An 11,380-nucleotide genomic window follows, 5' to 3' on the forward strand; every position below is an offset into this window, starting at 1 on the left:
CGCCATTAGTATACCATTCGGTGCTCCACTAGTATTCCCTCCAGGTGCGCCACTAATAACCTTATAGGTGCGCCACTAGTAATAAAGGAAGGTGCGCCACTAATAAGGGCTTAATGCGCCACTAGTAATGTATTTGGAAAACAAAAAAAAAATCGAAATTTACAGAAAACAACCTATAAGGAAAAATAATTTAAAAACAAAAAATGAAATAAAATCATAATTTTTATTATAGTAAGAATATTACAATGTCTTTACAGTTTCCAATAAAAGGAAAATTGCAAGGAAATAAAAGAAAATCCTAAAACTAATCTTTTAATCTTTTCTTCTTTTTCTTCACTTTATCCCTGCAAAATGGAACAAAATAAACAGAAACACAAACAAACTATTTATAACATGTCAATACTGTCATTTTTTATGCAGAACTAGATATGAGCATATATTTCCAGAATTACATGGTGTGAATATTGTATGAGTAAGATTAAATGGAAATGAATTTTGATAGGAGCCCACTTTCGACGAGTATTTATCTCACAGAGCTAAGTAATCAGGGCATTTACCTTTTGATAATATTATTATACTATACTACCAGTATACTACTCCACTTGGATTTTTTAGATGAGCAGATCTGAGATAGACATATGTTCAAGTGGCTATAGGTAGGCTTGAAGAATTCTCATCGGTTCAAGTGGCTATAGGTAGTCGCACAGCTGGAATATAGACTACTAGTACTATTTGGAAAGAAAACAAGAGCAAATCTGAACGTACTAGTCAGATCCGATCACATTGAGCTAGAAAGAAAATTCATCAGGAAACAGATGGCCGACGACTTACTTGCAGATGTTGAGGATCTCATTGTGACCGGCGAAGACGCTGCGGAGCGCGTTGCAGACGGACTTCTCATAGTGATAGCTGCCGCAGATGAACTCGTTGTCCTGCAGGTAGTCCAGCAGCCAGGAATTAAAGATAGGAGGGCTAGAATTGAAAGAACTAACAATTCATGAGTAGGGCAAACATAAACATGCTCAAGTATAAGAAAAAGGAGAACACCCAATTCTATGCAACAACATAGAAAAAAGGAATAATTTAGCTGATGCATTTGAGCTCATATGCTTTAGAAGTGGTCATACGATGTGTTTAGCATTCCCATACGATGGTGTCCTTTTTTCTTCTTCTAAGGAGCACATACTCTTTGTGGTATTGTGGTTATACTAAGTTACTAACTCACCAGCAAGCAATCTCAAACAAGTATCAGCAAAAAAAAGGGTTACTTACTAAGTCGAAGCCTGTTCTTTAATGCAGCTAAACAAACATATGTTGTGATAGGTAAAATACCCTTTAAAGCAGGACTGATTCCAGAGTCTATGATGTTCACCAATCAACGCGGTGCTCTATATCTATCACTGCAAGAACTGAAAACAGACTATCCGAAAAAAGTACTAGAACACAAGCAGCAACATAGACGGAAAACAGGAATAGTTCAGCCAAATGCAGTTGAGCCAGTTTCAGGCTAAAGCTAGACCCGGGTTCTGTCTGAAGTCTGAACTGACAAGTTATAATAAGCTCAAGACTGCAGTGACTTTATTCATCCCTATCCAGTATACTCTACTAGTGCAGAAGTGAATTTGTTGTCAAAATTTACTTGGTTGTAAGCGGGAGGTGAAGAACGCCAGAATTATACAACCTGACAGCCCAAGATTCAGATGTTATATGCCGTTCATGTTGCTCAGGGAAACTTGGATCAGAAGTTCAGAACCCAAGATTCAGATGGCATGATGTAGGTGACTCCTAGCTAAATGAGAGCACGCGAGAAACGGCAGGGAGGGAGCGGGTGTTACTTAGCTCACTTGTGAAACGAAGAAGTGGACGGATGCGCGCAGGAGACGACGATACGAAGCGCTCAACTTGGTGGCGCCGGTGGGAATGGCGACCCTAGCAGCTCTGGCGCTGCTTCTGTGCATCTCCATGACCTCCATGGACGGGTGCGCCGCCGCTCAGTACAAGGTGGGCGGGCTGGACGCGTGGGGGGTGCCGCCGTCCAGCAAGCCGGACGTGTATGTGCGGTGGGCCAAGTCCGTCCCCGTCAAGCTCGGCGACGCCCTCTTCTTCCTCTACCCACCCATCCAGGACAGCGCCGTGCAGCTCACCGCCAAGGCCTTTGCCGCCTGCGACGTGTCCGACCCGCTGCTCAAGCTGGAGGACGGCAACTCCGTCTTCAACCTCACCAAGCCCAAGCGGGCCTACTTCAGCAGCGCCGCCCCGGGGCGCTGCCGCAAGGGCCAGAAGTTCAAGCTGCGATGATACTTGTAAGAAACAGAATCATAGCCTCGGAGCGGCCAACCTGTGGCAATAATCGAATCAGAGCGGCACATCGGTTCGTACCTGCTCCAATTCTTGCGTGCTGTGGAGGTCAGCATGCAGCGGCCCGTCGAAGGACCGCATAATCGGGAAGCTAGACGAGGATCTGGAAGCCCGGCTATGGCCGTGGCGGCTGGATCTGGGGCCTTGGGGTGGCGGCTGGATCTGGGGCCTTGGGGTGGCGGGGAGCTCCTCCTCCTGCAGCTCGGCGGCCTCCACACCCCAGAGCAACGCCCTCGCCGGAGGACATGGTCACCAGCTCTCCTCTGGATCCGATGAGGAGGGTTGGGGAAGGAGCTCACCACGGCTCCATGCCCTGGATCTGGTGTGAGTGAGGGGGAAAGGGGCTCGCCGTGGTCGGGAGGGAGAGGAATAGGCGGGCGGCCGGGGCTTCCCGATCTAGATCGAAGTCGAGGGAGGTGGGTGGGTGTGTCAGGAGGAAGGGGGAGGGGAGAGAACATGACTAGAGGGAGGGGATAAGGGGTGATAGCAATGGCGCACTGGTAGGGGTGCGCCATACGTGTAGATAGCAATGGCGCATCTCGTACTAGTGCGCCATTACTAGTTAAAACTAGTAATGGCGCACGGTGGAACAGTGCGCCATTAGTAGTTTTGCAAAAAAAGGAATAAAAAAAACAACATTAGTGGCGCACTTTCCGACATGTGCGCCATTACTAGTTACAACTAGTAATGGCGCAATGTGTCCGGATGCGCCATTAGTATGTTTGGACAGGCGCACTAGTTCAAAAAAATTTTGATACTAATGGCGCACCTTGGGCCAGGTGCGCCATTAGTAGTTTCAACTCTAATGGCATATCAGAAGGTGGTGCGCCATTAGTATATACTAATGGCGCACCGCTTGTCTGGTGCGCCATTAGTGTCAATCCCATCTATAGCCCTTTTTCTAGTAGTGGACACCTAAGTTCGATTGTGTTAAATCTTTTATGGATACCGATGCTTTTCGCGGATTTAGCGCTAAGTATGTGCTACGTCTTGAGCTTGCGTTGGTTTTCCTCGAAGAGGAGAGGGTGATGCAGCAAAGTGTAGCGTAAGTATTTCCCTCAGTTTTGAGAACCAAGGTATCAATCCAGTAGGAGGCTCCTCAAAAGTCCAACGCACCTACACAAACAAACTGGGAACTCACAACCAACGCAATAAAGGGGTTGTCAATCCCTTCACGGCCACTTGCGAAAGTGAGATCTAATAAAGATAGTATGATAAGATAAATATATTTTTGGTATTTTATAAGTTAGATGCAAAAAGTAAAGATGCAAATAAAGTAGATTGAAAGCAAATATGACAAGAGATAGACCCGGGGGCCATAGGTTTCACTAGAGGCTTCTCTCAAGATAGCATAAGTATTACAGTGGGTGAGCAAATTACTGTCGAGCAATTGATAGAAAAGTGCATAGTTATGAGATTATCTAGGCATGATCATGTATATAGGCATCACATCCATAAGTAGACCGACTCCTGCCTGCATCTACTACTATTACTCCACACATCGACCGCTATCTAGCATGCATCTAGAGTATTAAGTTCATAAGAACGGAGCAACGCATTAAGCAAGATGACATGATGTAGAGGGATAAACACATGCAATATGATATAAACCCCATCTTGTTATCCTCGATGGCAACAATACAATATGTGTCTTGCAACCCTTTCTGTCACTGGGTAAGAACACCGCAAGATTGAACCCAAAGCTAAGCGCTTCTCCCATGGCAAGAAAGATCAATCTAGTAGGCGAAACCAAACTGACAATTCGAAGAGACTTGCAAAGATAACTCAATCATACATAAAAGAATTCAGAGAAGACTCAAATATTATTCATAGATAAACTTGATCATAAACCCACAATTCATCGGATCTCGACAAACACACCGCAAAAAGAGATTACATCGAATAGATCTCCACAAGAGAGGGGGATAACATTGTATTGAGATCCAAAAAGAGAGAAGAATCCATCTAGCTAATAACTATGGACCCGTAGGTCTGTGGTAAACTACTCACAACTCATTGGAGGGGCAAGGATGTTGATGTAGAGGCCCTCCATGGTTGCTTTCCCCTCCCACAGTGTGCCGGCAAGGGCTCCAAGATGGGATCTCACGGATACAGAAGGTTACGGAGGTGGAAATTGTGTTTCGTGGTGCTCCTGGATGTTTTCGGGGTACGTAGGTATATATAGGAGGAAGAAGTACGTCGGTGGACGCCCAAGGGGCCCACGAGACAGGGGGGCGCGCCCTGGGGGGGGGCGCCCTCCTATCTCGTGGGACCCTCGGAGCTTTCTTGACTTGCACTCCAGGCTATCCCGATCAGATTTGTTCCAAAAATAACGCTCCCGAAGGTTTCATTCCGTTTGGACTCCGTTTGATATTCCTTTTCTTCGAAATACTGAAATAGGCAAAAAAATAGCAATATGGGCTCGGCCTCTGGTTAGTAGGTTAGTCCCAAAAATGATATAAATGTGTAAAGTAAAGCCCATAAACATCCAAAAGGGGTAGTATAATAGCATGGAACAATCAAAAATTATAGATACGTTGGAGACGTATCAAGCATCCCCAAGCTTAATTCCTTCTCGTCCTTGAGTAGGTAAATGATAAAAAAGAAATTTTTGATGTGGAATGCTATCTAGCATATTTCTAAATGTAATTTTCTTTATTGTGGCATGAATGTTCAGATCCAAATGAATACAAAATAAAAGTTCATATTGACATAAGAAATAGTAATACTTCAAGCATACTAATCAAAGTAATCATGTCTTCTCAAAATAGCATGGCTAAAGAAAGTTATCCCTACAAAATCATATAGTCTGGCTATGCTCTATCTTCATCACACAAAGTATTTAATCATGCACAACCCTGATGAGAAGCCAAGCAATTGTTTCATACTTTAATAATCTCAAACTTTTTCAACTTTCACGCAATACATGAGCGTGAGCCATGGACATAGCACTAAATGTGGAATAGAATGGTGGTTGTGGAGAAGGCAAAAAGGAGAAGATAGTCTCACATCAACTAGGCATATCAACAGGCTATGGAGATGCCCATTAATAGATATCAATGTGAGTGAGTAGGGATTGCCATGCAACGGATGCACTAGAGCTATAAATATATGAAAGCTCAACAAAAGAAACTAAGTGGGGTGCATCCAACTTGCTTGCTCACGAAGACCTAGGGCACTTTGAGGAAGCCCATCATTGGAATATACAAGCCAAGTTCTATAATGAAAAATTCCCACTAGTATATGAAAGTGACAACATATGAGACTCTCTATCATGAAGATCATGGTCCTATTTTGAAGCACAAGTGTGGAAAAAGAGATAGTAGCATTGTCCCTTCTCTCTTTTTCTCTCATATTTTTTTTCTTTTTTTTTCTTTAGCCTTTTTTTCTTTTTGGCCTTTCTCTTTTTTTCTTTCAATTTTTTTCTTTTTGTAAAGTCCGAAGTCTCATCCCGACTTGTGGGGGAATCATAGTCTTCATCATCCTTTCCTCACTAGGACAATGCTCTAATAATGAAGATCATCACACTTTTATGGATTTACAACTCAAAGCTAGAACAAGATATGACTCTATATGAATGCCTCCGGCGGTGTACCGGGATATGCAATGAATCAAGAGCGACATGTATGAAAATTATGAAGGTGGACTTGCCACAAATACGATGTCAACTACATGATCATGCAAAAAGCAATATGACAAAAGTAATGTGTGTCATATGAATGGAGCGGTGGAAAGTTGCATGTCAATATATCTCCGAATGGCTATGGAAATGCCATAATAGGTAGGTATGGTGGCTGTTTTGAGGAAGGTAAATGGTGGGTGTATGGTACCGGCGAAAGTTGCACGGTACAAGAGAGGCTAGCAATGGTGGAAGGGTAAAGGAGTGCGTATAATCCATGGACTCAACATTAATCAAAAGAACTCATATACTTGTTGCAAAAATTTAGAAGTCATCAAAAACCAAAGTACTACGCGCATGCTCCTAGGGGGATAGATTGGTAGGAAAAGACCATCGCTCGTCCCCGACCGCCACTCATAAGGAAGACAATCAATAAATAAAATTATGCCCCAACTTCATCACAAAGCGGTTCACCATACGTGCATGCTACGGGAATCACAAGCTTCAAGACAAGCATTCTTTAAATTCATAATCACCCAACTAGCATGACTTTAATATCACTACCTCCATATCTCAAAACAATTATCAAGCATCAAATTGATCATAGCATCCAATTCACTTTCTATGATAGTTTTTATTATACCCAACTTGGATGCTTATCATTCTAGGACCAACTTTATGATCATAGAAAATACCATGCTGTTCTAAAAGACTCTCAAAATAATATAAGTGAAGCATGAGAGACTAGCATTTTCTTCAAAATTAAGACACCACCGTGCTCTAAAAGATATAAGTGAAGCACTAGAGCAAAAACTATCAAGCTCAAAAGATATAAGTGAAGCACATAGAGTATTCTAGCAAATTCTAATCAAATAGGCTTCTCCCAAAAGGTCTGTACAGCAAGGATGATTGTGGTAAACTAAAAAGTAAATACTAATATAATACACGACGCTCCAAGCAAAACACATATCATGTGGCGAATAAAAATATAGCTCCAAGTAAAGTTACTAATGAACGAAAACGAAAGAGGGGATGCCTTCTCGGGGCATCCCCAAGATTAGGCTTTTGGCTATTCTTGAATATCTTGGGGTGCCATGGGCATCCCCAAGCTTAGGCTCTTGCCACCCTTTATTCCATAGTCCATAAAAGCTTTACCCAAAACTTGAAAACTTCACAACACAAAACTCAACAGGAAATCTTATAAGCTCTGTTAGTGAAAGAAAACAAAACCACCACATAAGGTACTGCAATGAACTCACTCTTTATTTAATTTGGTGTTAAACCTACTGTATTCCAACTTCTTTATGTTTTATAAACTAATTAACTAGCCATAGATGCATTGAGATAAGCAAACAACACACGAAAAACAGAATCTGTCAAAAACAGAACAGTCTGTAGCAATCTGCAACTAATGCAAACTTCTGGAACTCTAAAAATCCTACAAAAATAGGAAGTCCTGGAAAATTTGTCTATTGAACAGAAGAAAAAAGAATAAACGCAAAAGCACGTTCCTGTGATTTAACAAAATTATATTCGTGCATGCAAAGTTTCTGTGTTTGAGCAGAATCAAATCAACTATCATCGTAGGTTATCCTATAGGTTCTACTTGGCACAATCACTAATTAAAAGACAAAAACACATCTATCCAGAAGGTAGATGCAAGATTTATTACTAAAGAGGAGCATAAACAAAAAAACATAAAGAAAAATTGGGTTGCCTCCCAACTAGTGCTATCGTTTAACGCCCCTAGCTAGGCATAAAAACAAAGATAGATCTAACGAGTGCCATCTGTGGCACTAGGTTCATAAGTAGCACGCATGATAGATTCATAAGGTAATTTGACTTTCTTTCTTGGAAAGTGCTCCATGCCTTTCTTTAAAGGAAATTGGAATCTAATGTTCCCTTCCTTCATATCAATAATCGCACCAATCGTTCTAAGGAAAGGTCTACCAAGAATAATAGGGCAAGAAAGATTGCAATCTATATCAAGAACGATAAAATCTACGGGCACCAACTTTCTATTTGCAATGACAAGAAGATCATTGATTCTTCCCATAGGCTTTTTAATGGTGGAATCCGCAAGGTGCAAATTTAAAGAGCAATCATCAAGATCATGGAAACCTAGAATATCACATAAAGTTTTCGGAATGGTGGAAACACTAGCACCCAAATCACACAAAGCAAAACACTCAAAATCTTTAATTCTAATCTTTATAGTAGGTTCCCAGCCATCATTAAGTTTTCTAGGTATAGAAACTTCCAAATTAAGTTTTTCATCATAAGATTGCATCAAGGCATCAACAATATGTTTGGTAAAAGCTTTATTTTGACTATAAGCATGAGAAGAATTAACAACGGATTGCAACAAGGAAATACAACCTTTTAAAGAGCAATTATCATAATAAAATTCCTTGAAATCCGAGATAGTAAGTTCAATATTATTAGAAGTAGAGGATTCTCCAATCTCGCTTTTACCAATTTTAGCATCAAGATCTAAAGACTCCGAATTTTTGGGACGCCTTCTAGGCAAAGTCGATTCATCATCACTCCCATAATCATCAAAATTCATATTGCAAAACATAGATCTAATCGGAGACACATCAATAACTTTAAGATCCTCATCATTATTTTCATGAAGACTAGAAGAACACGCTTTTATAAAGCTTTCTTTTTTAGGACGCAATCTAGCGGTTTTTTCCTTGCACTCATCAATGGAAATTCTCATTACTTTGAGAGACTCATTGATATCATGCTTAGGAGAAGAAGATCCAAGTTTAAGAGAATTAACATCAAGCGAAAGTCTATCAACGTTCCTAGCCAACTCATCAACTTTGAGCAATTTTTCTTCAAGCAAGGCATTAAAATTCTTTTGAGAAATCATAAATTCTTTCACACTATTCTCAAAATCAGTGGGCATCTTATTAAAATTACCATAAGAATTATTGTAGGAATTTACATAATTATTAGAGGGATTACTAGGGAACGGTCTAGCATTAAAATTTCCTCTATAAGCATTGTTTCCAAAACTATTCCTACCAACAAAATTCACATCCATAGATTCATTATCATTCTCAATAAAGGAAGACAAAGATATATCATTGGGATCAAGAGGAGTATTTTTAGTAGCAAACATCTTCATAAGTTCATCCATCTTTCCACCCAAAACATTGATTTCTTCTATAGCATGCACTTTTTTACTAGAAGATCTTTCGGTGTGCCATTGAGAATAATTAGCCATAATATTATCAAGCAATTTTGTAGCATCTCCTAACGTAATTTCCATAAACGTGCCTCCCGCGGCCGAATCTAAGAGATTTCTAGAAGCAAAGTTCAAACTGGCATAGAAATTTTGTATGATCATCCATAAATTCAAACGATGAGTACGGCAATTGCGAAGCATCAATTTCATTCTTTCCCAAGATTGGGCAACATGCTCATGATCAAGTTGTTTAAAATTCATAATATCGTTCCTAAGAGTGATGATCTTAGTAGGAGGAAAATACTTAGAGATAAAAGCATCTTTGCACTTGTTCCAAGAATAAATACTATTTTTAGGCAAGGACGAAAACCAAACTTTAGCACGATCTCTAGGTGAAAATGGAAATAACTTCAATTTGACAATATCATTATCCGTATCTTTATTCTTTTGCATATCACACAAATCAACAAAATTGTTTAGATGAGTAGCGGCATCTTCACTAGGACGGCCGGCGAATTGATCTTTCATAACAAGATTCAGCGAAGCGGTATTGATTTCACAAGACTCAACATCATTAAGAGGAGCAATCAGAGTACTAAGGAAATCATTATTATTGGTATTAGAGAAGTCACACAACTTGGTATTATCCTGTGCCATGGCAACAAGAAATCCAACACACAAGCAAACAGAAAAAAACGGCAAGCAAAAAAGAGAGGAGGAGATTGGGAAAGAGAGGGCGAATAAAACGGCAAGGGTGAAGTGGGGGAGAGGAAAACGAGAGGCAAATGACAAATAATGTAAATGCGAGGGAGATGAGTTTGCGATGGGTACTTGGTATGTCTTGACTTGAGCGAAGACCTCCCCAGCAACGGCGCTAGAAATCCTTCTTGCTACGTCTTGACCTTGCGTTGGTTTTCCTCGAAGAGGAGAGGGTGATGCAGCAAAGTGTAGCGTAAGTATGTCCCTCAGTTTTGAGAACCAAGGTATCAATCTAGTAGGAGGCTCCTCAAAAGTCCCACGCACCTACACAAACAAACTAAGAACTCGCAATCAATGCAATAAAGGGGTTGTCAATCCCTTCACGGCCACTTGCGAAAGTGAGATCTAATAAAGATAGTATGATAAGACAAATATATTTTTGGTATTTTATAAGATAGATGCAAAAAGTAAATATGCAAATAAAGTAGATTGAAAGCAAATATGATAAGAGATAGACCCGAGGCCATAGGTTTCACTAGAGGCTTCTCTCAAGATAGCATAAGTATTACGGTGGGTGAACAAATTACTGTCGAGCAATTGATAGAAAAGCGCATAGTTATGAGATTATCTAGGCATGATCATGTATATAGGCATCACATCCATAACTTAGTAGACCGACTCCTGCCTGCATCTACTACTATTACTCCACACATCGACCGCTATCCAGCATGCATCTAGAGTATTAAGTTCATAAGATCAGAGCAACGCATTAAGCAAGATGACATGATGTAGAGGGATAATCACATGCAATATGATATAAACCCCATCGTGTTATCCTCGATGGCAAAAATACAATATGTGTCTTGCAACCCTTTCTGTCACTAGGTAATAACACCGCAAGATTGAACCCAAAGCTAAGCACTTCTCCCATGGCAAGAAAGATCAATCTAGTAGGCCAAACCAAACTGACAATTCGAAGAGACTTGCGAAGATAACTCAATCATACATAAAAGAATTCAGAGAAGATTCAAATATTATTCATAGATAAACTTGATCATAAACCCACAATTCATCGGATCTCAACAAACACACCACAAAAAGAGATTACATCGAATAGATCTCCACAAGGGAGGGGGAGAACATTGTATTGAGATCCAAAAAAGAGAGAAGAAGCCATATAGCTAATAACTATGGACCCGTAGGTCTGTGGTAAACTACTCACAACTCATTGGAGGGGCAAGGATGTTGATGTAGAGGCCCTCCATGGTTGCTTCCCCCTCCGGCAGAGTGCCGGCAAGGGCTCCAAGATGGGATCTCGCAGATACAGAAGGTTACGACGGTGGAAATTGTGTTTTGTGGTGCTCCTAGATGTTTTTGGGGTACGTAGGTATATATAGGAGGAAGAAGTACGTCGGTGGACGCCTGAGGGGCCCATGAGACAGGGGTGCGCCCTAGGGGGGGCCCTCCTATCTCGTGGGGCCCTCGGAGCTTTCTTGACTTGCACC

The 11,380-nt window shown here is 41.0% G+C and overlaps 1 protein-coding gene across 1 annotated transcript; it reads left to right on the plus strand.

Moving 5' to 3' along the window:
• Positions 1-815: 815 nt before the first annotated feature.
• On the plus strand, positions 816-2,298 carry LOC119360396 (early nodulin-like protein 1). The gene is made up of 3 exons (XM_037626052.1): positions 816-938; positions 1,728-1,774; positions 1,878-2,298. Exons 1-3 carry the CDS (start codon positions 816-818, stop codon positions 2,296-2,298), a joined length of 591 nt encoding a protein of 196 aa, XP_037481949.1.
• Positions 2,299-11,380: the final 9,082 nt, after the last annotated feature.

This window comes from Triticum dicoccoides, chromosome 2B (genome assembly GCF_002162155.2).
Source record: "Triticum dicoccoides isolate Atlit2015 ecotype Zavitan chromosome 2B, WEW_v2.0, whole genome shotgun sequence".
NCBI classification, from domain to species: domain Eukaryota; kingdom Viridiplantae; phylum Streptophyta; class Magnoliopsida; order Poales; family Poaceae; genus Triticum; species Triticum dicoccoides.